Here is a 27,451-nt window from a genome sequence, read left to right as displayed (position 1 = left end):
CCATGAGCTGTTGCTATGGTAGCAGGCAGAAGTCAAGTTGGGGGAAGGGTACTAGGCAGAAGTCAAGTTGGGGGCAGGGTACTTTTGGAAAAGGGTTGGTTTTCAACCAATAGAAATGTGTGAATACATGTGAAAAAAAGGGGGAAGCACTGAGATTTGAAACTTACATGTATATGTGTGGAAAAATAGAGGGAAAGTTTGCCATTATCTGGTTCTGCTGAGAGGAGAGAGGTGAACAGAACAGAGATCCTGGCTCTGATAATCTGCTGTTTGAGTGTCACATTTCTTTCACAACTAACTAATTTTAAAGGTGAGTTTACAGTTTGAGAGGGGATGTATGTGGTAACTTAAGAAATGAATAATAGAAATGGGAATTGTTTTTGTTGTAGTTACACATGGTGGTTTCATAATGTGTCAGTGTGTAAAAGTGATTTACACTTGCCCCGAAAAAAAAAAAGAGCAGTAAGTGTGCTTTCAAATTGGCAAAGAAATTTCGTTTTGGCACTAATGTGAAAACATGACTGTGTGCATAGAAGAATTATAGGCAGAGATTTATTGCGTCTTGCTCTGGTGATTTCACAGTTGCATTAGATGGAAAGGGGGAGCGAATTTTTGGGGGAAGAAGCAGAGGCTTAGCACACACCCATGTCCTTGCCGTGTATAGTCATGCACAGTATTTACAAGCGAGTGGGGTTTTCAGGTTTAAGTCTGTAATGCAAATACATTCAGCATCACTAAGGCTGGTTGCCCTTGGTGGAGTGTAGGCAGTCACAGAGAATGCACATGGTGGTGGTCTTAAAAAAAAACAGCTTGGACACGTGCAATTAAATAAATCAAAAATAGTGGTTTCATAATGTGTCAGTCTGTAAAAGTGATTTCAAATTGTAAAAAGAGATTTTCACTTGGCCCGAAAAAAAAAAGAGCAGTAAGTGTGCTTTCAAATTGGCAAAGAAATTTCGTTGTGGGACTAATGTGAAAACATGACTCTGTGTGCATAGAAGAATTATAGGCAGAGATTTATTGCGTCTTGCTCTGGTGATTTCACAGTTGCATTAGATGGAAAGGGGGAGCGAATTATTGGGGGAAGAAGCAGAGGCTTAGCACACACCCATGTCCTTGCCGTGTATAGTCATGCACAGTATTTACAAGCCAGTGGGGTTTTCAGGTTTAAGTCTGTAATGCAAATACATTCAGCATCACTAAGGCTGAATGCAATTGCTTTCACAATTAATAGTGAAATGCAATTTATTCTGAAAACAGCAAAAATAAGGCAAAAATATTTTTTGGTAAAAAATGTAAATATGTGTACTGTATTATTAAATGGTTTAAAAATATTAATACTTTTTTCTTTATTTTCAGATCGATATAGAAAATTTTCGGAAACTACAACCATTTTAAAAACTATTTTTTAAAAAAACAAATGAATAAATATTTTTTTGAGTGAGTATGGTAAGTCAATAATAAAAATTGTAGTCTCTCAAGGACTTTATAATGTGATAAATGATTTTTAGTGTTTTTTTTTAAAAAAATAAAAAAAAGGTACGCTTACCGTACGCGTACGGTAAAAAAAAAAAAAAAAAGTTTTTAAAAACAAGTAAAAAAAAGATGGAAGATAAGGTTGGCTCTTAAAAGAACCGTTGTGTTCATGCAGGGACAGAGGAAAGGAAGCATGGGAAAATCATTCAAAGCTACAAATGTGCTGATCTATTTTGTTGTTCACTAGGGAAACACTGGTCTCCCTATGACAAATTAGACCTTTACAAAATGTGCAATGAATATCAACCTTCCGAAATCGAAGGTTCATTTCCAGAGGGCCAGCAAAAGGAGATTCTCCCCCCCACAGATGAAGGGCTCACCTGACCTGCAGAAGAAGGAGTAAGCCCTGCAGGTGATGGTCCAGGCTGAGCTGCTGTGGATGTACTGGCTCGTCTTTCTGAAGAGTTACCTCCAAAAAGATGACCATGTGTCCTTCTGTGTACATCCTGGAGGTGTCTCTTCATGGTGTGATTCCCAAAGGAATACTTCCTGTTAGGATTACCTCTAGAAAGTACACGCTTACACAGCTTGCAAGTAACTAAGGGTGCATTCACCTTTTGCTGGCCTTCTGGAAAAGTAAAATAATCCCAAACATAAGAAGGCTTTACTTTCCTCGCTCTCTGCCTCAAGACAGTGCTGCTGGTGCTAGCCTCACTCTCAGAAGAGCTCTGCTGTTCTGCCATCGTATCCCAAAGACAAACCAGCTCCTTCTCCCAAGGGATCACAAGCAGAAATGAGGGGAATGGGTGTGGTGTAGGAGAGTTCTAGAACTGAAAGTACTTTCAACCAATCAAAAGTTGTGTTTCATGATCACATGACCTACCGTACGCTTACGGTGCGCTTACGGTGCGCTTACGGTACGCTTACGGCAAAAAGTACGCGTGCGCGTAAAAAAGACACGCGCTTCCGCGCATGCGCATAACAGTCACTCTCCGGCACTTCCGCGTAACGTGCGCGTGTGGCGTAAGCGCGCACGCGTCCCACGCGCAGTACGTGCGGCTACGCAAATTGCGTAACTATACGCAAGCAGCGTAGATAGATTACGGACGTTGCGTAAACCGTACGCTTACCGTGAGCTTACGGTACGCGTACTAAAAAAAAAATAATAAAAAAAAAAAATAATCTGGTAATAAATTTTACGTTTATTTTAAAAAAATATATTAAAAAAAAATATTTAAGGATTTTAAAAATTTAAGCATAGTCTTTATAAAATGAAAGAAAATTAAATTAAAAATATGTTTGAAAAAAATGAAGAATAAAAAAAAAAAATAGCATTTAAAAAACCTTGCAAATTCAATGAAAAAACCATGGGTTACACACACGTTATAGTAAGGAATTAGCATTTAAAAAACCTTGCAAATTCACTGAAAAAACCATGGGTTTCACACACGTTATAGTTAGGAATTAGCATTTAAAAAACCTTGCAAATTCACTGAAAAAACCATGGGTTTCACACACGTTATAGTTAGGAATTAGCATTTAAAAAACCTTAGAAATTCACTGAAAAAACCATAGGTTTCACACACGTTATAGTTAGGAATTAGCATTTAAAAAACCTTAGAAATTCAGTGAAAAAACCATAGGTTTCACACGTTATAGTTAGCTGGACATTTTACTCGTAAAAAACCAATGAAATTGCCCCGTTATAGTTAGTTCAGCTAACTATAACTCGCGCGCCCGCAATGCACTGCTGATGACGTCACATATTACATCACTCATGACATGGTCAGTGACATCACTCATGACATCACTGATGACATCTCAAATGACATCACTGATGACATCACTGATGACATCATCCTTGTGATAGAGTGGCAGACCTCCTCTCACCTTAATATAAGCTTTGATACACACATTCAAAAATAGAGACTAAAATTTTCAAAACAATGGACATACCAATACCAGTTACAACAACCTCTTCAGTAATTCTAAGATCAACATACACATCCACTCATTCACCAACAGTCCTATACAGTCACTCATACATGTACTCACTCATCATATGTACTCATACACCTATACATCCTGTTACATAATGCCACTCATCCATAGAGTTACTCACACACATAGTCACTCATGCTAATAAAGAATCAAACATACATTCACCTGTATATACAGTTATACACACACCACCACACTTACTTCTACGGAAACTTACACATACTTAGTCTTTTAAACAATCACTTATAGAAACACATACTTATTCATACAGGAACTCTCAATCTCTCCCTCTCACATATACTCACATATATACACCAATAGTCACATATACTAGTTTAAAACATATGTAGTTACTCATAAAGACACTATTCAGACAGTCATTCACTCACTAACACACCAATACACACACGCATCCACCCATGCAGTCCTGCACACATGCTCTGTTCAACACATACAAACAGTGAGTCACTCATTCATGCACCTATGCACTACGTCATACCCCCCACCGAACCATGCAGACACTCAGACTAATACTCAAAAAAACCAACTAATAACCTATATAGCCACCCATGTAGCTACTCACCAACCCATGCAGCCACTTATACACAAAGTGAAAAAATGATACAGATATTTACATATTTAAATATTACTCACTAAGCCATGTATTCACCATGATACACTTAATCAGTCAGTTACACAATCAATTTTTCAAAAAGAAATCATCCATTTAGACAGTAATATACCCATTTATTCTTCTATCAACCTTGAGATATACATATATAAAACATATTTAATTTTCAGAAAAACACACATTCACTGGATGATGTCATCAGTGATGTCATCAGTGATGTCATTTGAGATGTCATCAGTGATGTCATGAGTGATGTCACTGACCATGTCATGAGTGATGTAATATGTGACGTCATCAGCAGTGCATTGCGGGCGCGCGAGTTATAGTTAGCTGAACTAACTATAACGGGGCAATTTCATTGGTTTTTTACGAGTAAAATGTCCAGCTAACTATAACATGTGTGAAACCTATGGTTTTTTCACTGAATTTCTAAGGTTTTTTAAATGCTAATTCCTAACTATAACGTGTGTGAAACCTATGGTTTTTTCAGTGAATATATATATATATATATATATATATATATATATATATATATATATATATATATATATACACACACACACATATACACACACACACACATGCATATATATACACACACATATATACACACACACACATATATATATATAAATATACACATATATATATATATATATATATGGATTGGTGAAAGAGCAGAGCCCTGCGGGACACCACAACTCACTTCTACCATGTTAGATTTGAAAGGAGAGAGCCACACAGACTGCGGTCCTCTAAATAGGATCTAAACCAATCCAAAACTGGACCCCCGAGACCTGCTGCGGCTATTCGCTTCAACAGAGTTTTGTGGTTTACAGTATCAAATGCCGCAGATAGGTCGAGAGGGAACAGAGCCTGAGAGCACTCAATGTCCGCATGTTTTTTGAGGTCATCCATGATGTACAGAATCACAGATTCAGTTGAGTGCCCGGGGCGAAAGTCCGCCTGGTGGGTATCCAAAAAGCTGGTTGCTTCTAGAAAAGTACTGAGACAAGAGGCTACATGAGCCTCCAGTAGTTTAGCAGGGAAAGGGAGTAACGATATAGGCCTATAGATCTCCAATTTTTTCGGATCCACACCATACTTTGTTTGTAGCGGGATGACCACTGCTTCCTTTAAGGCCAGCGGTACAGCGCCATGAGACAGGGACAGATTTAGGAACTCAAAGATAATATCAGGAAATGCCCAATAGATTACCTTAATATGTTTGATTTGATTATGTTAATGGGGCAGTCTTCCTTAGGGGAGCCAGACTTAATTTTCATAACAAGGTCTAGGAAAGGTTTTCTGTCTTTAAATTTAGGGAAAATATTAAGGGAGGATGGGTTGAGGAGGGCCAGACTAGGTTCTGTATTCAAGTTGTTAGAAACAATGGAGTGTTGAATTTTCCTAATTTCAGTAATGAAAAAAAGAGTTCAAGACGTTGCAGAGATCCCGATTAGCCGTGACGGACGGAGTCACACTGCTAGGATTAGACAGCTCTTTCACGCCCTTGAAAATTTCTTTGGAGCTGTTCTCCGAAAAAGAGGACCTTATTCGTGAAAAAGGTTCCCTTAGCCTCCAATATAGCATTTTTATACATATACAATTTTGAGGTATATGTCAATTCATCCTCCACTAGATACGATTTGCGCCACTTCCGTTCAGCTTGGCGAACATGAAGCTTTTGGATTTTCAGTTCCTTGGTAAACCATTTAGATGCTTCATGTTGCCTTAGGCGAGACGTTTTGGTCAGTGGGGGAGAATGAATATTAAAGGCTTTCATTTGCCAATAAGTAATCTCCTTTTCACAGCTCTCCAATTCGCATATTAAGGCAGGATGTGCACAGGACAATGTGTCTATAAATGCATTCAGGTTCATACGCTTCCAATTTCTGAAAATGCTTTTTTGACAGGGAAGGTGTTTCGGCGATGGCAAATTGGTCAGCGTAAAGCTGATGATAAAATGGTCTGACCATACACAAGGTTAGACGACCAGATTATTCAAAATAATGTTGGTAGACCATACTTGATCAAGGGTATGGCCTTTAACATGCGTAGGAGAATAAATGTGTCGAAGAATAAATGTGTAAGGGACTCCGTGAGTTCTCTAGAGAGCGTTCCCTCGTCTGTCTCATTAGCCCAATAGTTCAGATCTCCAGCAACCAGGACTTGATCGTAATCAGTGGTCAAGGTCGCGATATAGTTTGCTAAGACTTTAGGGAAGTCAGGCATTGCTGTGGGAGGTCTGTACAGAACTACACATATAAGTGTACTGTAGTGCAAATCCAATTTGATGACTGAGTTGTCAACTGCCGGAATTTCAAAATGGGGCAGGATGAGGAGAGAGCTCTTTTTTGACAATAGCAGCCACTACCCCCCTCTTTTCCCTGAGGGTCTATTAGTTTGCGAGAAAGAGTAATTATCGGGGAGTGCAGCTAGTATCTCAGGAGAGGATTCCTCTGTGAGCCAAGTTTCCGCTAAAAAAAGCATATCGGGAGCTTCAGTGACCAAAATATTATAGATTTCTAACTGATGCTTGACCAAGGAACGCGTATTCAGATACATATTGTTAAGGTTTTTTACTAGCGAATTATGTGTGGCGGTACTAGCTGAGCTAGACAGACCCATAGACTGCCCGTCCACCTCTGGGAAGTCGGTGAATGGAAGAGGATTAGTCTTAGATTAGTCTTAAGGATCTATAAGTTTTGCAGAGTTTGCCTCGTGCGAGATTCAAGCGGTTGCAGATGGTTTGGTGCCATGCTTTTGAGGCTAGCTGCTGTGTACGAGTGATTTTGTCCATGGTAGCATGCCCCGGCGTGGATGGGCTTGGCTTAGGCGTGCCACCGACATTGATTTGTAGCCTGTGCTGGTGTCAAGGGCTACGCCCCCCTCCAACAGAGATCACGCTCTCCTATAGGTTAAGGCAGGTACCAGGAGTGACCTGGTCGCCAGCCCGGAAAGGTACAGCAATCAAATTCATTTCCATTTCTCATTAAAACATGCGAGTTTAAAAATACGGCGATAGTGCAATTTTTAAAAAGCAAGAGTTCTTAAAAAGCAAGAGTTCTGAAATAGAGTGGCAAGGATTCTGGCAGAAGTCTTGATTTAGACTAGCTATACTAGCTCTTCTCAGAGCACCTAACAAGAATTCCAACAGCAGATATCTTATATATTTTAAAAGTTTGTAATATGGGGTACCCAACACCAAAACATGGTAATTTGCAAAATTCATTGAAACAAAATACCTATCTGTAGGTTTTAATACAGCATAATAACCATCTACTTTTAAATGCCTATAGATTTGAACACATGCTTTTCACATTTAATATTAGAGCTCTGTCTTTATTGTAAATGTTCATTATAAATAATTGGGCATATAACATGTATCATTGGCTTGTCTCCATAACCAACTCAGACTATGTTGGACATAAGCCTTCCCCCAAGGCAACCATCAGGATTGCCAAATAAAATGACAAATAAGTACAAGATGCAGTTGTTAAAACAATATAAAATACCTGCTAATAGATACCAAGATGGATAGACAATGTACAAATCTCCCATCCCCATGGTTTGTTCAGGTGGATGATCAACACCTAAACACCTGCCAAATACAGTACACTGCAACATTCCCTGTAACAAAACACCACCTGCAAGCATTAGTACACTGTACCAAACAAACAATCAACCCTTAAAAACATATTGCCTTTAACACATTTTTTTCACAATAAGTCAACCATACTTGGTCCCAACTTTCTATTATAACCAGATCCCAACTAAGGAATGTGACATAACTTTTCCCAGTGAACCGATAAAGTCGCTAGCCTTTACCAATGGCTTGGCATAATGCACACACAGGCCTACTGAAGCACCCATACACTACCAACGATCAAGCATGCATTTATAAAACTACAAATATGTACAAAATTACAAATGCAAAACAATATAAGGTCCCTCTCTAGAGTGCCCAACAAGAATCACCACAGTGAAATTCTGCCCCCAGGGTTTGTCAGAACGGGTGACCAACTCCATAATCCTTGCATATTATAGTATATGAAATTACATGTAACCAAATACCTTTGTACAACCTGAAAAATCTGATATTCCACTGTAAAATGTTTTTACCTTTTGCTTCTTACAATAAATAAGCCAGGCCTACTGCCTTTGTAATAATGTTTCATAATAAACAGGCCAGACCACTGGCATCTGGCATAACATTTCTCTGCACACAAATCAAGACTGTAGCCGTTATCACTGGTTTGTCACCCTAACAATTCATGCCTACTGTAGTGAGCATAAACTTTCCACAAGGCAACTATCCAGCATACAGTCATACAAGTGTAAAAGTATATAAAATTACTGTTGTGAAAGCAAAATACTATCGGTCATAAGAGGACCTTACAAGGATTATTGTAGTTCATATCTTCATCCCCGAGATCTGTTCAGGTGGATCACGAACACCAAAAACCTTGCCCAATAAAGTTATATGTGAAATTCCATGTAACAAAAAACCTGGCTACAAGTTTAAGCACAGTGTGATAAAAGTTAATCCTTAAAAGCCTATTATCTTTAACAAATACTTTTCACAATTATTAAATGAGGCCTACTGGCTTGGTCATAATGTTTAAAAATAAAAAGATCAAATCTATGAAATCTGGCATGACTATTCCCAAGGAACTGGTGAAGCTTTTACCACTTGTTTCACACCTTACTCAACACCGAGCTATTCAAGTGCACATAAACTGGCAAGCATCATAAATACAATTAAAATACTACCAATATGTAGAACAATTCAGCTAGCAAATCAATATACAACCACTCCTAACACGGCCTAACAAAAATCATCACAGTGAAAACCATCAGGGTTTGTCAGAGTGTGTTGTCATAGCCCCCGTCTACTATGGTAATCTGCGAGATTACATGTAACAAAATACTTTTCTATAGCCTGTAAAACAATATGACAACAACCAACTCGTAAAGGCTTACTGGCTTTAACAAATTGTTTTTACTATTTACAGGTTGGGCCAACGTTTCACAATAGTGCACCACTCAGGCCTATAGCTTGTCGCTATAACCAACTCAAGACTACAATTTTGAGTGTAAGTTTTTTCACAAGGCCGAGCCAGACATACATAATATAAGAAAAGCCTACATAATTAGCATTGGCTAAGCAAATTACTTTCTGTCCTAAAATGGCCTAACAAAGCTTCTCACAGAGCAAACTTATAGCCAAGGTTAGTCACACAGAGTAACCAACACAAGAACCATTAGCTACTATTGTAATCTGAGATTCCATGTTACAAACTATATCTGTAAGGAAGACATTAATACACAGCCATAACAATCCACACTTGAATGCCTATTCACTCTAAATAAAGCTGTACACAATAAATATGCCAGACCTAGTGCCTTTATCATAGAAAGTCAATCAATCTTTTTAAAGCGCGACAAATCACCAGAGTGTGTCTCAAGGAGCTGGAGTGGTTAGCTGCTTCATGGAGATAGCAGTTAAAAAAACAAGGCAAAGGCAGGAGAAAGCACTCAGAAAAACGGGGGAAGGAAGGAGAAACCAGCAATAAACGAGGAACAAGAAAGCACTCAAAACGGGGAGTGGAAGGAGAAAGCAGTAAAAATGAAGCAGGAGAAAGCACTCAAAAACGTGGGGAAAGGATGGAGAAAGCAGTCAAAAACGTAGGGAAAAGCAGGAGAAAGCAGTCAAAAACAAGGGAAAAGCAGGAGAAAGCAGTCAAAAACAAGGGAAAAGCAGTCAAAAACAAGGGAAAAGCAGGAGAAAGCACTCAAAAACAAGGGAAAAGCAGGAGAAAGCACTCAAAAACAAGGGAAAAGCAGGAGAAAGCACTCAAAAACAGAAGGAAAGAAATGAGAAAGAAGTTCAAAATAAATTTTTTAAAAAGAGACATAACCAAGAGAAAGCACTCAGAAAAACGGGGAGGAAGCAGTGTGGTGCAGCAGCACGGGAGAGCTGAGCTTGAGCCCTGCTCAATGAGATCACGCTGCTGTCTCCATTAAGTAGGTCCTGGGAGAAAGGACGGGCGGAGGGGAAGGCTAGGCAGGAAAACTGGCAGCAGACAGGAGCATCAAACGAGGAGATAAAAAAAGAAGCAGTGATAAAAAGAGGGAAAACCAGGAAAAGCACTTGCAAAAAAAAGGAGGAAAGGAAGGAGAAAGCAGAAAAAAACAAGGGGAAAGCAAAGAGACCGCCAAGAAAAATAGGGGGGGGGGGGTGCGGAAGGACAAAGCAATGAAAAACCGAGGCAGGGTGGAGCACTCAGAAAAACAGGGGAGAGGAAGGACAACACAGTAAAAAAAAAAAAAAACACAAGGCAAAAGCAGTGGAAAGCACTCAGAAAAAAGGGGAGGAAGCAGAGCGGTGCAGGAGCACGAAGAGAGCTGGGCCTGCGGCCTGTTATGTCATATTGGTTTACGCCTACAGCCATGATTGTGGGCTTGCCACCATAACAAACTCAGTCCTGCTGTACAGTGTTTAAACTTTAACACAAGCCAAAATGTACAATATAATCAGTCTTTTTAGTGAAGGCACAAATTTAGCATAACCAAATCCTTTACACAAGGAGACCAACATGTGTGGAGCCCAGGCTCCTCTCTTAGCAGTACTATGAAAGCTTATTTTAATAACATATGTTAGAGCACCAATTGCACTCAGAAGCCAGAACTACAAATCTATGTATCCCATACTGCTCTGAAACACAGAACTGTTCTCTGAAGTCTAAAAGACAAGGATAAAAGGAGAGGGAGCTGGGACTGAAATTTCTCATACCTGCCCTTCAACAATCTGTGCAGTTGCCAAGAAAAACAACACTGTAAAATATCTAGTTATTTAAGACACTAACAGCATTCCGATGTCGTGGGTGCTCCTGAAAGTTCAAGCTCAGACAGCCATACTGCTGCCAGCTCTGCGGTCTGACTTCCTACTGATTATGCGGCATGTAGGAAAGTGCCCCTTTTTGCATGGTTACCCCCCACTTTTTGAATGACATCAGATGCAATCTGACTTGATACGCCCTAGGTCCCTGCCAATGAGGTTACCAGGGCCTGTGCTCTTTCCCAAGACTGTACCTTTGTATCCACAATTGGCGGCACATCCCTGGCCGCAGGTAAGCCCTTGAAAAAGATATCATGGGTACCAAGGGCCCTGTGACCAGGGAAGGCCTCTTAGGGCTGAAGCACCTATTGTGCCCCCCTTAGAGGCCCTGCACCTTAACACACCCACACTGCCACTGCAGGCTGTGTGTTTTGGTGCAGTGAAGAGTCGACATGGCACACATCCCTGTGTATCTGAAATAGTAAAATGCACACCGACATTTCATGCCCTTCAATGTATTTGCGATGCTCAAGGCTATACTAGATGCATGCTATCCTGGAACGCAATCAAGTCTGTGCGTGTGAATGTAAATCTCACAGATGCTGGAGACTCATTAGGCACCCCAACCCAGGATGCTCAGTCAAAATGTGTCTGTGAAGCATCCAATAAAGTTCCAAACTTTATCCATTTGTAAACCAATTTATTCCATCAGTGATCCAGACGTAATCCATGGTTTTTGTTTCCAATTTCTGTTCAAGTTCAACAAGTGCCTTCCAAGCTTTACTCAGACACACAGAGGTTCAAAATTGTGCATACTCCAACGTAAAGAGTTAAGTCTCAATGCATTTTGGGCAAATATTGCCCTTTCTCAGGAGTAACTACAATGTGAATCAGAGTAGAACCATGTGTTACAAATGTGTACTGTTGAAACGTTTTTAACAATACCTTCAACTGTGTCTTATTGCTGTGCCCCATATTAAAAATGCAATACTCTGAAATGTGCAACCTCCCCTGTGAAAACAGGTTTTCCCATGAGACGTGCCCTGAACTCAAAACCCGTGCTACATACATCCATGCATATTGTGATCCGTAAAAAGACAAACCGTGCTCCTACCAAGGAAGGGACCCATTGGTCCAGACCTGCACACACCATTAAATGCCCCTAAATATAGTATTTAGGTGCGACCCTGAACATTGCCTCTTCAAATTCGAGGGATAAAGAAGGGCCGAAAAGCCGTGCTGAACCAGGAAGGAGAAGAGGACACCAACTGCCTTGGCCCCAGCCCTACCGGCCTGTCCTGTCTATGATCTGCCTATAGCAATAACCCCGGAGTCTCCAACAGCCAGCATCCCACAGAGCCCGGAGGACCTGCCCTGTGAACTTCCTACAGACTGTCTCCTGTGAGCACCGGATTTGCTCAAACAGACTCCCTTCCGGAATCCGGATTTTGTCGACTGCGAGATTCTGCACCCGACAGACACGGCCCGAGTTTGAGTGGCCCAACTCCCCAAGGAGATTACCCCCAGCGATCCTGACCTGGGATTTGGTGATCCCCAACCTGCCTCAAGCCTCCAAATGACGCTTGCAGCCTCAACCTGAAGGTTCACCCCGACCACACCCAGAGCAGGTAAGAAAACCTGACACCAGAAGACACCCCTGCAGCTGATGCCCCACAACCTTGGGTGGCCCTACCAGCAGTGTCCAGGCATCCTCCCACATCCTAACTTACTTCTCCAGCCAGTAGTCGCCTTCAGGAAGCCTCCCTGCCCGAGCCTGCATCTTTTCGAAACCAAAGGTCTCCATTGGAAAGCACAGGGTCTGCGCCGTCCGTTTTGCACCCTTCACCCGACCGCCAGATTGCCGCTGGTGGTGCAGCTCCTGTACTGGTCGTTGGCCCCTGCAGTGCTGACCTTAGCCCCAGGAGCTTTGCTCCCACAACCGAATGGCCTGCTCATCGGTGGTCCCTAACCGAAGTCTCCGTAGCCTCATTGGCAAACATTGGGCCCATGCACTCTGCACCCAGCCGCCCCAGTGCGGCTGGTAGTGCATCTTGAATGCCCATCTAGACCTTGGGGAACCTTGGTCCTAACCCCCAAAACTCACCCTCATAAGTGGTGTATTTACCTGTGAAACCGCTAACACTTTTTCCCCATAGAAACCCATGTAAAGAGATGTTGGTCCTAAGAGTTGTCTTGTTGAATTGTGTTGCATGAAGAAAAAAGAATTATATTGCAAAGTATAAAAAGTTGTACTTACCTTGTATGTAGAGAACCTATGGTGTGGTATCTAGGCATACCACCCCCAGCACTCAAAGTAATCCAAAAGTAACTGAAAAGTAATCAGAAAGTACTTACTTCTTAATTCCAACTGCATTTTTAAATTGATATACAAACCTGTAACAATTAGAATTTCAAACAACTGCATTTCCTTGAACTGTCTTGCATTTGGAAGCATATTTTACTCACCTGTGCCAACTCCTTAGTTAAAATAAAACATAAGTATCGCTTTTTTAATACTTACCTAATTGGTCTGGATTCTGTCTTTGAGAGTGTGTAATCAGTCCTTGATTTCGTGAATACAATAAATACTTAACACACCCTCTGGATTAGCCTAACTGCTCGCCCACAATACCACAAAGAGCTGTTAGTACTTACATAATTTAGCCTCTGTTATGCCTCTGGGGACTCCCAAGACTCTGCATACTATGCCCAACTTTGGTATAGTATATACCAGGGTTACTCATAGTACGGCCCGCGGGCCGCTGGCGGCCCGCCCGGCCTTCATTGGCGGCCCGCGGACCAATTACAGTGTAGTGTATGCAGTGTAGTGTACGAGTAACCCTGGATTACACTCTGCCGCCCGCAGTTCCTAAACAGGGAAGATGGCCGCAGGAGCAAACGTTGCGAATACGCATTCACAACGTTTCCTCCTGCGGCCATCGTCTCTGCAGACTGCTTGCCTCTCATTGGCCTGCCTCTGACGTCACACATGGACACGGGCGCGAAGCTCAGGCCCTTTAAAAGTCAGCTGTAACTAGTGCTAGTTACAGCTGACTTTTAAAGGACCTTTTGGTGAGCTTCCTGTGTCCCTGTTTACGACGTCCTTCCAGCCCACAGCCCCGGAGAACCTTCACAGCAGCCCGGAAAATCTTCGCCTGCACAGGTATGTTTTTCGGTGACGAATTCACAAGACGGTGCTGTCCTGGTTTTCAGCTTACCACCATTTTAATAATGCTTATGCATGTGTGCAGACGGAGACTGACTTTAACATGTATGTGCAACAGTTTCATGAACTACAGTGGTGTCGGGAGAGGCCGTGCACTGAAAACTGCTCTTCAAACTGGACACTGACGTGAAGCTGACATTGTACTAAGACGGGCAAGGGGGCGCGAGTCAGCCTCTTGCAATAAATCCAGAGGTCAGTCTGGGTTCAAGCTCATTACTGACGCAATGTAGTGCTATGCAAAGAATTCCTTCAGCCATAAATGAGCCCTGCTATTTATGCTGTTCATTTTTAATTTATAAACAAACGTGCAAAGGAATGTGAACAGCACAAACTGCCCAAAGGATTTACACATATAGACGCTTAGATTGCACCGAGCAAAGTCAGTCCAGAAAGGTAGCATGTTGGTTGGAAAGGCCAAAGGCAAACAAACATGGGCCCAGCGATAGCTTATCTTTAGTTTATTGTAAGGTTTTTTTTTACTGTAGCTCCGCCCCCCACTGATCCCACCCCCTCTGACTCCACCCCTACCAGTGCAGCCCTCGGCCACTAACCACACTGTAATTTTGGCCCCCGTCAGAAAGTTTGTGAGTACCCCTGGTATATACAAAGCCAGCTTTATACACTGGTACAAAAAGATATGTCCCAGTGGAAATCAAATGAAACAGAAAAATGGATAAAGCGTATTAATCAATAGAATCTACTCAAAGTCAAACACCACCTTGAATTCCTTCCAAACAATGGGTCTACTTTAATTGAATCATAGTATTTGAATAAATCAATACATACAATGGAAAACAAATCCTAAATGGATATATTCTTTAAAAACAGGTGCACAGGAGTGAAGTGATAGGTGTATAGGAAGGATTGTGAAAAAGGACAGTGGTGCATACATATATACATTAATCATAATTGTAAACTATCCCAACAGCGGCCAGTCATCTAACAGAAGAACAATGGCGAGTCCTCTACTAGTAGGGCGTCATGTACCAGGCAATCACTGCTTTTCCCGAAGTAATAATACTTTTCATTCACCATCTTGTTTCCCCAAGTTTTCACTAGCTCACCAAATCAGAACTTACATAATTTCTAGTCTTAAATCATAAATGAACTCTTATGCACCTAGTGCCTCTGACCTTTCTGCTCCAGATACAACATTAAGATCATTTACCCTTTTGGCTTCTAAAACATGCAACACTAAGCTCTTCATATAACTTCAAAGCATTTCTCAAAAACAACCTAGAATCGTTCTCTTTACTTCCCAAAAAATGTTTTAGTCTATGAATTCTATGCAAAAACTTAATTATGAAACAATTGAAATTAAAAGTCAGCAGTCGATCCACGTGCCAACGTTTACACGAGATTATTCCGGCATAGAAGGAGGGCTTACTATAAAAGAAATACCTGCCAACAGTTCTAATTCACGTGTGAGACTGCCGTTTATTTAAGCCAAAAATGTTTGTTTTACCAGTTTCCTGTCTGAAATTGCCCCTTGTTCAACATATGTCAATGGGGGGGAAAGCATTCCCCTGATTTACTTTTTTTAAACTCCTACTTCCCAGTTGTATAACGTTGGCATGTAGGAAAATACGAAGACCGATTTACCACGTGGAAACAAAGAAATCCAAATCCGTGAGACTACACCCCCCCCCCCCCCCCTTGAGTTATGTGCCTCCACAATGCCCCTACACCTAGGATGGGGGCCAAAAAGATGTCGGTGTAAGCTAGAGAAGATGATGGCCTGGGTCCCTATTGAAAAAGTCAAATAACCTACAGACAGTATACATCCCGTTTTCACGCCAATGAAGGTGGTGTTTGAGAAATACCCTCTAGTCATAACAGCAAACTGTTGCATAAAACTCGAGGCAGTCTTGCTGTGATATGAACAAACCCGCTGTAGTGTTATGAGCAGGCCCCTTCTCCAGCAGCGCCCGGGACGGAAGGATATTTGCTACCCTTGCTACTGCTGGTGAATAAAATGTGACAATAGACGCTTTTCACCGGCCAGACTCCAGCTGGTTACATCAGATCAGCAACTTGTCTCTACACACGCATCTTACCCAGTTCACCTGGCTCGGACACAAAGTAGCACTGTGAGGCTGGATCCCAACCGTTTGCTGGGTTAGGGAGGGGGTGTTGATGTGTGTCCACATTAAGTTGGATATAGATAATTGGGGGTGGGGTGAAGGTACAGGGCCGATAGGGTGCGAAAACAGCGCCTGCAGCACAATATAAACTATTAGTAAGAAGCATTTTAAACAAAATCACCCGAGCCAAGGAAGAGGGGTGCTGCTGTTTACCGGACCTTAATGGAGACTTATTTTCGCCCAGCTGAAGCTGGATTCCCTGGACCTAGGCCGTGCTCGCCCATGCCAACACCGGCCCCCTGGTTTATCAATCCAAGGAGCATTATTTATCCCGGCGCTTGTGTGTCTGAATACGTCGGCAGATGAACCTATCGCCCCCTATCCCCGACGGGCATTCACTCTCTCCTACCCGATGTTAACACTGCTTACCGAAGAGACGCAGCAGTATCTGGGCGGCGATGTCCAGGCGACCCGCACTCGGGTCACGGTACGAGTTGAAGATGGCGTCAATGATGAAAATGCAGGGAACCCGCAGCGCCACGTCCAGCACGGCGCGGATCCGGTCGCCCAGCGGCACGGCCGCCATGGGAGCGGGTGGGGTAAGGAGAGCCGCAGCGACACGACTACTCCCCGGTGCCGCCCACCTCCCCCGCAGCCCGACGGGCCGCCTCCATATTGTCACCTTCCGCAGTTGCTAGGCCCGGAACGCCGACTTCACCTCGCATGACGCCATAATTGGGCGCAGCCTGGTTCTCCTGTCACCCCTAGACACAAACGAAGGACAAACAAGTCAATCCTCAGCATGAGTACTACACGTTATTATGATTTTACCTTTGGGCGTTTATTACCTATCATAGACAGCTTCTAATATGTAAAACCTACTTTCGAAGTAAGTGTAACGTCAGAAATATTTAAATATGACATATCTTTGCATTATAGATCATTTATTAGCAATACGCTAAAGAAAAACGACATGGACTAACTTGTACAAGTAAAAAGGATACGTTTTTATGGCTCGGCGACTTTAAAGGAAATTAAGTTCATAACGTAAGCACCTTCTATAACATAGATAAGACTGGGTTGGTTTCCTAGCCCTTCAAAACAAGTACAATTCCAAAATGGTCGCATATTTTTTACGTGAAAGAAAGTCACCTGCGGCACCTGCCTGTATTTTTATGTGTCATGACACTTCACCTTTTCATACGTGTAATGTGGCCATTTTGAGATAGTTTATGAGTGATCAGGAAGCATGGCTAAAGCAGTGCGTGCTATATTGCAGCAGTTGATCACACAGGTTCTTCTTTTGAATTACATCTGATTTGTTAAATACTGAAGCTTTGAATATGCACGAAAATTAAAGAGTCAAACACAAGAACGGGTAGGAAAAGAACATGACTCAGCTTTAAGTATGATGGGGGAGTCTAAAGAGGCGTGGCACACCTGTTATAGGGGTGTGGTCAATCCACGTAGGGCGTGGCCTAAATCGTGGGAACTAGCATTGCGTGCTTAAGAAAAGCATGAGGTCTCACTCAGCAAAAGATAATAAAATAGCAAAAATTTATATTTATTAACCATGCGAAATAAAACCAACAAACGCTTAAGAAAAACTTATACAAATGATTTACATTTCTTAGAAATTTACTGCAGGATTTACCAAAACCCTTGAAGGTAGCCATTGTGTCTATTTTGCTGGGGTTTCTCACAGCAGTTGGGGAGATGGAGTAAGCAAAATTAGAGAGAACGAATGGTGAGGGCTTGTGAAGGAGAGTAAAATGCCAAAGGGAGAGGACGCGAGGCTGAAGAAGACTGCATGATGTAATGAGTTCGCAGTGCAGTTGTTTAACCCGGCATGTGCTGGATGTGTCGCACCCACGCGCTTGGGCCAGGCATGGTCCGAGCGCAGTTAATAAATGGGGGCGTGGTCGCACGAGGCCAGTCGCCACCTAACTAGCATACAGTGTGCGGGTGTATTTTATTGGGGTATGCCTCCATGTGCTTAGGCCGTAGTTGCCCCGCATTGCTGCACATCACACATGTGATAAAAGGACTGAAGGCAGAAGAGTCAGGGTTGAGGAGAAGGGCAGAGAAGCGCTGAAGGGGGAAGAAGAATGGATGAAGAGGAGTGAAGGAGAGGCTAAGACAAGAATGGAGAATGTTGACATGAAAGTACTGAGGGGAAGTAAGGAGCAAGAGGGATGAGGAAGAGGTATCTTGTAAAGAGAAATGAAGAAGAAGAACATTGTAGGGTGACGAAGGACTAACTTGTGGAGAGTGGGGGAGTTTAGCAATAACCGACCACTTGTTAGGAGTAATGTGTCAAGGTATAAATTCCACCTAACCAGACACTTTCATATATTTATCACAATAATATATTTCCTTGGATATCTAATTATGGCGTATGTGGTGATATTTTAGGGAAGTAAACACAAGGAGATGGTGGATGGAGTGCTGAAACCTTTCAGACACTAAACCCCAGTCACAGATCTGGGTTTAATTAATCAGCGTTCTTTAGCTCACTTCGCCACCCCAGGTCAGACCCAGCCATATGCAAATCAGTCTTGACCCTGTTCCTTATGGGAACAGTCCAGCCCAAGCTGCCAAGCCCGGTCTTCCCTGGACCGGAACCAAACATCCTAGAACCGGTTTCAGGGTTTCATCCCTCATCAGCCAGGTTAGCTTGAATCCAGTGGCAAAGTGAGCAAGGGAGCCACGTCTAGGCATACCCTGCCAACTTAAGGCAACCAAAGCAAAGACAAGGAGATGATGGACAGAGTGCTGAAACATTTCAGACACTCACCCCTAGATATTTAAGGGAACACAATGCAAGATGGCGGTTGGTGAGAAGCTCGTGAAATGAGCTCCGGGCTAGGGATCAGATTTTGTTAACATTTCCCTGTTAGCCTCGCCACTTCAAGGTAATTTAAACAAGGCAAATCAACAATGGATTTAAGGTACCCTATATGTATACAAAGGAAACATCTTCTGTGGCGACAGAGACAACGGCATTGAAGGGACACTCATCCATGGCCGCACTGGGCATTATCTCGGTAGCTCTGCTGGATGGGCAGTGCTCACGAATAAGTCCGACGCCGAGGGGGAAGAAATCGACATCGGCGCTACACAGGCAGCCCGCACTGCAGAAAGCGGAGACCATCCCAGCAGGGACCTTGTAATCGGTGGTGACGATCTGCCCTAAGCCCAGCCACTTCAACGGAGGAGTACAGGTCCTCACGGGATTTTTCACCGCTGCAGGAGTCGCTACGGGGGCGAGCGGCAGCCCCACGCTACCCTCATCACCAGCTGGGACAATAATACACGTCTGGATGCGTCGCCTCGAAGGAGGTGTTTAAAAAGGCATGGAAATTAACCGTGCTGAAGGGGCTCAGTGCGAGGCGGGTGACGACCCTCCCTCCCTACGTCCATCGCGGGAGAATTTCAGTCAGTCATGAAAGAGTATCGAAGCTGAATGCGCCCGTCAACCAGTGGCGGCACTTCAGTCCCAAGGCTGTTTATCCCCAAACTTTACAGGAGTGCCTGTACGTGAAAACACAAGTAATGGAACAAGAAATGAATCAGGAATGCACTCTTTCGCACTCTGATTAGTCGCCCGATTAAAGGACTGAATATAAAGTCGTACCTCGGAATTCCCTCTAGTAGCGGAATAATTAGGCACAGAAGAGAATCACTGGTTTTGGGAGGCGATCTCGACCGGCGGACAAGGAGCCCAGGAGAACAATCTGCCAAGTAAGAATGGGTCATGCTCAGACACTATCACTAATCACTCTGTCTGAGCTCTGAATTGGGGACTGGGAAGTAAATGTGTAGGAGTGGTCAGTTCTATGGGCCCTTAGATTACCCTATTTTACAAGCACATTTAATTAAGTATCATGCTCAGTTTTCGTCGCTTTTGTTAGCTTGGGGGCAATGCAAGTTCCCCTTTGTAAGTATTAGGTTGTTAGTTGAACTACACCGATGACCACCACAAAATGGCTGGCCTTTCAATTTAAACAAAGATAGGACTATCCACTCTTCAACATAGCAGGGAAAAAAAGACATAGGACCACAACTTAATGAGACAAAAAGAAAGAAAGAAATTTCTTCTCATCTCTCCACCAAATAACAACATCAAGATTGATCTGTGACTGAATCACCTTACAGCTCTCAATTGCTCGCCCCACATCATAGACTCGGCCAGATCCTTAGGTATTACATTAGACAAACACCTAAATATGCAGAATCACATTAGTACTGCCACCAAAGGAGCAAACTACCAACTGAGCATTCTGCGGAAACTGAAACCATACTTACCTCATGAAGATCTAAAACAAGCAGTACAAGCCCTAGTATTACCCAGATTGGATTACGGTAGTGCCACACTGTATGGCCTACCTAAATACAAACTAGCACCACTAAGAGCCTCTCCCAATGCTGCAGCAAGATTGGTCCTCGGAACAAAAAGAAGTGCACACATCTCACCAGCCCTAAATACCTTAAATTGGCTACCATATGAAGCAAGAATCCATCGAAAAAATTGCCTGCATGACGCATAAAACGCTACACTTCAACACCCCCAGTTACCTGGCACTAAAGCTAGAGAAATCAGGGGACTGCAGATCCTCACAAAGTGCGCACACCTTGTTGCTGAAACCCCAACGAACCCACAAAAAGAAAACGGGGGCTAGAGCATTCTCAGCTGTCGCTCCCAAGTTATGGAACTCTTTACCACAGGACCTTCGCCTAATCTCCTCCACCTACGCCTTCAAACAAGAAACCAAATCATATCTACTGTCTAAGTTCTTACCCTAATTCAGTAACTCAAGGACACTGAATTGATTCAGATAGCAAACTTTTATGTAGTTTATTTTGTCTTAGATGGGTTTTATTGTTCTCCAATCAATGTTAACCTATTCTTAACTGTTGATTTGTCTGTCTCACGCATATGTTTGCCGGTTGATCAGACCAAGTGCTAATTGTGTTACCTCCATGTAAAGCGCTCTGATACCCTCGAGGGTCACGTTCGCGCTATACAAAATTTCTAAATAAATAAATAACACATCCATTCTGATGAATTATCTGTTATTTTATGTATCCTCTCCTATAGAACTTTGGGGTCACCACAAGGTGGTTAGTAACATTTAATCAATTTGCCAAATAAATACTTTCAAAAGGAAAATTATCTTTTTAGCTAAGGCAACTGGCTGCAATTAATGCAATTACAGCTTCTAGAGTTTTCCTAAGGGAATTGCACTTGTCAGCAAGCAAACATCACTTTGTAACTATAGATTTAGGAGTAGCACAGAAATCCAATTTCACAAAGACATAATTAAAAGTAATATGAGAAACTCAGCACAATGTGATATCACAGAATTGTATCCGTGTTTCAAAAGCACAGATATGTCGTTAAGAACCTGGACCACAAGACCACGGGCCTCACTGATGATGTTGCGGACCTGCAGACCGAGGTTCGGAAGCTGAGGGCCGAGAGTGACCTCGCCGCCCGCCGGCTGGAGGACTTCGAGAGCCGGGCCAGGCGCAACAATGTGCGCGTCATCGGGGTCCCGGAGTCCTCGGATGAGGCTTCGGCGGACCTGCTTGTGGAGGATTTGGTCCTCAATCATCTGAAGCCTAAGGGCCTTGGAAAGTTTTTTGCGGTGGAAAGGGCCCATAGGGTGCCGGGCGGGCGGCCCAAGGCGGGTGCCCCGCCGCGGCCGATTGTCGCCCGGCTCTTTCATTTTCGAGATCGGGACGCTATCCTGCAAGCTTCGAGGGTGACGGGCCCAGTCCCCTTCCAGAATGCGTCGGTGAATTTTTATCCGGACTTCACCCAGCAGGTGCAGAGACAGAGACAGAGCTTCCTGGGGGTGAAGCGGAGACTTCGGGAACTGGATCTGAAGTATGCCATGCTTTTCCCTGCCAGACTACAGGTGGTGCATGAAGATCGGACATTCTTTTTTGACTCTCCTGTTATGGCCGACGAATGGCTGGACGCTTTGCCCCGGCGACGGACGGGGGATGACACAGCCGAGCATGGAGACAGTGGCCGGGATGGACAGGGCTGAGATCTCAGAGCCGGCCTGACTTGATTTGACCATACTTGAAGATTCGAACAGAGTGCAGTAACTGTGGAGGGTTGCGGGAGGGCGAGGGGTGCTCTTTTCCTCCCTTAGGGTACTTTTTGTAGATTTTTTGTTTTTGTAGGGCGACAGGCACACTGCAAGTTGGGGGGGCTTTGTAAGCTGCAGCAGGGGTGCAGGGTGGGGGGAGTTTTGGGGATTTTGAGTTTGTTGTTGGGGGGTTTATTTCTGCAAGGCATGATGATTATACTTAGGGCTATTCCATGGTGGCTCCTCGGGTGTGGGGTGGGCCTCTTTCCGCTTGAGGATGGGGGGTAGGGGCTTAAGTGTTATAAGCTGGAATGTTAATGGTTTGGGGGATCGCATCAAGAGGGGGATTGTTTTGCAATTTTTGAAACGCTCAATGCCAGATGTTGTCCTGCTGCAGGAGACGCATCTCATAGGTAATATGTGCTATGCCTTGAATAGGAAGGGGTATAAATTCATTGCACACTCGGGATTCTCTTCTGGGTCCAGGGGTGCGGGCATCCTTGTTAGAGCATCGTTGCCTTTTGAGGTGGACTCCACCATTGTTGACGATAGGGGGAGGTTTGTGGCGGTGGCGGGGCGGTGGGAAGGAAGGACTTTGGTTTTGGTTTCGGTTTATGTCCCGCCGGCCCTGCAGGCCTCCACACTTGCTGAACTGGGCAGGGCTTTGCTGACTCTCCCGGGGGGAATGCTGGTAGTGGGAGGGGATTTCAATGCTGTGGGCTCCGGACTGTTGGATAGATACCCGCCCAGGGACACAGGGGGGGCTCAGAAATGGCTTCCAGACTTCCTGGATACGTTTGGTCTGATAGACTGCTGGAGGCTCCGGCACCCCACACAGAGTCAATACACGTTTCACTCCGGGGCGCACGGTAGCCTCTCCAGGATTGATTACCTGCTCACTCTGGCCGCACATGCCTCGTTGATATCCGAGGCGAGGCACATGGCACGCGGTATCTCTGACCACTCGCCAGTGTGGATCCGGCTGGATCTAGGTCGGGAGGGAGGAGGGAGGGTGGCCCCCATCAACCCATGGTATTTCCGAGACCCCAAGATGCGCAGCGCCCTGGTAAAGAAGGTGGATAATTACTTTAAGTACAATCTGGGAACCGTGGACTCGGCGGTGTCGCTGTGGGAAGCCTTTAAGACCGTGCTTCGGGGGGAAGCCCTCTCCCTGGTGGTGGCTGCCAAGAATCGGAGGGATGGCGAGGTGCGGCAAGTGGAGGAGGAGATCGCGGCCCTTGAGGGGGCTATGGAGGAGGAGGTTACAGAGTCCTCACTGCATGAGCTTTGCTTGAAGCAGGCGGAGTATAGGGACCTGGTTACGGACGCCGCTAAGACCCTCAGTAGGGAACAACAGGGCCGCCTGTATGACGTTGGTGATAAGGCAGGGAAACTCCTGGCGTGGTTGGACAGGAAAGAACGGGTCAATAGAGTGGTGCCAGAGTTGACGGGAGAGTGGGGAGAGGCGATTGTGGAACCTGAGGGGATTGTGAAGTGTTTCGCGGAGTATTTTCGTAGGGTTTATTCCTCTGTGTCGGACAGGCCGCCCGAGGACTCGTCTGAGCTCCTCCGTGATATCGAGTTGCCCTGCCTCTCTGATATAGATAGGGATGATTTGGATGGTGACATAACGGTTGACGAGGTGGCGGGGGCGATTCGCGCGTTAAACTCGGGTAAGGCCTCTGGACCGAATGGACTGCCGATCGACCTGTATAAACTGTTCCCGGATAGGGTCGCCCCTCACCTGCGCGCCATGTTTTTGGAGGCGCGGGGGGATGGGATCCTTCTGTTGGATCAGCGGCTGGCGTCGATCGTGGTAATACATAAAGAGGGTAAACCCCGAGATAGGTGCGCCTCCTATCGGCCCATTTCACTCCTCAACGCTGAGCCGAAAATTCTGGCCAAACTCCTGGCTACCCGTTTGAGTAGGGTGCTTGGCGATTTGGTCCACATGATCAATCTGGCTTCATCCCGCACCGAAACACAGCATTAAACCTTAGGCGTCTTCATGGCGTCATCGCCAGGGCGGGCACGCTGCGTGAACCGGCTATTGTGGCATCTCTTGATGCCACGATGGCCTTTGACACGGTGGAGTGGGCATACTTATGGGCCGTGCTGGCCAAGTTTGGTTTCGGTCGCGGTTTTGTGAGTTGGGTCCGGTTGCTGTACTAGGGGCCACTAGCGAATGTTGTGGTGAATGGTCGGGCATCTACTCCGTTTCAGCTTGGTAGGGGTACTCGGCAGGGTTGCCCCCTGTCGCCTCTGTTGTTCGCCCTCGCCCTTGAACCGTTGGCTGCGTGGATACGTTGGCACCCGGATATACGGGGCCTTCGGTGGTCGCCTGACCACGAGGACCGTATTTCGCTTTATGCCGATGATATCTGTTAGAGTCGGGGATCTCTGGTTGGCGCAAGGTTGCCCTTGTGTCAAGCAGGAACCCTCTCCTCCACGTCAGGGCGCAGGATAACCCCTCGCGAATGACCCTTGCTCACCCTCTAGGTGCGTGGCGTGAGCAGCCAAGGCGATTCCTCAGGCGTTGTTGGTTAAGCACTTACAATCGTACACACAGTAAATACATCAATCCCCCCAGAAACGGACACCAGACTTGGATATATATAAAAATACGATTCTTTATGTAAAAATAAGGTATATATATCTCAACAGACTTATCACAAGACCAATAACGTTTTCGCTATGCCACCAGGTTGTACAGCGGGCAAATGTTCGTTGTTCGTAGCTTCAAATGGATACTTGGTAGTCTCTTGCAAATGTTACTTGTAGTTTCCAGTACTCACAGGGATCGACTCCTGCGAACGGGGAAATAAGGCGGTGCGGGCCCCGAGCCCGATACTGGAACTTCTTTCGTGATGTGGAGAGTCGGCACAGGTCGGTGCGACTCTCAGCTTGGGAAGTGTTCTTGGGTCCTCAATCAGCAGGTGTGGGCACGTAGGCAGGCGCGGCCAGCGACCCTTTAGCACGGCGGTGCAGGAGGGTCTCCACAGCGGGGGCGGCGCGGCCTGAGATGTCCGGGGATAGCGAAGCGGGGTCACAGGGCACAGTTAGTGCAGCTGGGTGACCCGGCGTAGATCACAGTCGTCGGACGGCTTCCGGCAGGAGGGGTGATAGCGCGTTCAGCGCACTCCAATGGCAGGCGGTGACAGGGATGCAGGCGGCCTGGCCCGGGAACAGAGAGCGGCTCCGGACGGAGCGGGGCTCTCACGGGTTGGAGGCAGGCGAGCTTCTGAGTGTCACGGCCGTAGGAGGGGCGATGAGGGGCGCAGTCTCTTTTCCAGCGGGATGCACACACGGCTCGAATTGGAGGACGAGCAAGAAGCACAGAGAACCCACTGTTCCTGGGGTTCAGTTCAGGGGGCAAGCTCAGATCAAGCCCTTGGAGAATGTTCAAGCACAAAGTAGCAAAGTCTTTTCAGTAAGTCTCTTCCTCTCCTCTCTCAGCAAGGCAAGCAGCAGGCCAGCTCCTCCGGCGTCTTCTTCTCCTTCTAGTCGGGCAGAGGTTCTTTGTGGTAAAACAGGATTCTGATTTCTTAGGAGCCAGGCTCCTACTTTTATACCATGATTCTTTTGTTCTTTAGCGCCAGGGGGCCTAGGCCTGGCTCAGTCCAGTTCTGGAGCACTTTGTTATGGTGAGTCTGCTCTTTCCTTTCAGCAGCAGGGCAGAGACATCAGCCGCCCCACAGGGGGTGGCGCCGGCTTTGTGGTGGCAGAGCACAGGTCTATTCAAGAGTCAAGGTGTACTCCTCCCACCCATCCAGGTGTAATCTCTCTACCCACCACCTGGCAGCCAACCTGTCTCTGGGGATTCCCCAACCCTGCTCCTTACTGTTGCTGGGCAGAACACACACACATACAGCAGAGGCGGACTGAGATGGTCAGGTCAGTAAATACTAACTTTCTAAAAGTAGTATTTACAAACCCAGGATATTAAAATAAACTTGACTACAAGAAGTATTTTATCATCCTGAGTTCAGGCATACTAAACTTGACACTTCTACCATGCTCTCTGAGTCCACTGGGGTCACAGCGTTGGCGTGATCCCAGCAGCCCATTCTGGCCTATGGAGAGCAGGTAGCCTTCAATAGTGAAAAACGACAAGGGCTGTAATTCACTACTAAGACATGCCACACACACCAGGGCATGTCTTACCTTATGCCTACAATGCACCCTGCCCTTGGGCCTACCAGAGGGGTGGCTAATATGTAGGTAAGGGAAGGTTTAGGGACTGGCAAGTGGGGGCACTTGCGCAGTCAGCGCGACGGTCCCGGACCGCGCACAGGGTCTGCGGTGGCAGACCCTAGACACATTTTACAAGGCCGCTTCCGTGGGTGGCGCAACCAGCGCTGCAAGCCCACCAGCAGCATTGGCATTCACAAGCCCTGGCACCCCTGGTGCACTTTACTGGGGACTGACAGTGAATCCAATAACCCAATCATGGACATCAATTACAGGTACACCTTACCTAGGGAGCACTTGCACTGCGGCACGGATTAGCCGTGGCGCGGTGCCCTGAGCGGACAACACCAGCAAAACAATCGAGGCACACCATCAAAAAGTGGAAGGGAAACTCACGCCAAGGTGCCAGGTCTAACACGTGTCCCCTCCAGCTGAAATGTGGGGAGAACTACCCTTGCCCAGGGGGTTCCTCGTCACTAAGGCGGAAATACCTGGACAGACCGTCAGCGTTGGCGTGATCTGTACCAGGACGGTGTTCCACCGTAAAGTCCATACCCTGTAGGGAGATGGACCACCTCAACAGCTTCGGGTTTTCACCCCTCATTTGCATCAACCATCTGAGGGGCCTGTGGTCCGTCTGAACCCGGAAGTGAGACCCAAACAAGTAGGGTCTTAGCTTCTTCAGCGCCCAGACCACAGCAAATGCTTCTCGCTCAATTGCACTCCACCTACTTTCCCGTGGAAGTAACCTCCTACTGATGAAGGCTACGGGTTGGTCCCAGCCCTCCTCAGTCATCTGTGAGAGAACAGCCCCTACACCATGCTCTGAAGCATCTGTCTGTACTAGGAATTCCTTGGAGAAGTCAGGGGCCAAAAGCACGGGCGCCGTGCACA

At 45.3% G+C, this 27,451-nt stretch overlaps 1 protein-coding gene across 1 annotated transcript in view; it reads right to left on the bottom strand.

The window, feature by feature from the left end:
- The window catches only part of RNF139 (ring finger protein 139), a 33,577-nt gene extending 16,544 nt beyond the window's left edge, over positions 1–17,033 (bottom strand). Inside the window, exon 1 of the mRNA XM_085604983.1 lies at positions 16,692–17,033. Within this exon, the coding sequence (XP_085461109.1) occupies positions 16,692–16,848 (157 nt within the window). The 5' untranslated portion in view covers positions 16,849–17,033. The remainder of the gene's footprint in view (positions 1–16,691) is intronic.
- Positions 17,034–27,451: the final 10,418 nt, after the last annotated feature.

The sequence above is a fragment of the Triturus cristatus genome, chromosome 5_1 (assembly GCF_964204655.1).
Source record: "Triturus cristatus chromosome 5_1, aTriCri1.1, whole genome shotgun sequence".
In the NCBI taxonomy this organism is placed as follows: domain Eukaryota; kingdom Metazoa; phylum Chordata; class Amphibia; order Caudata; family Salamandridae; genus Triturus; species Triturus cristatus.
This window is presented reverse-complemented; position numbering and strand designations above follow the sequence as displayed.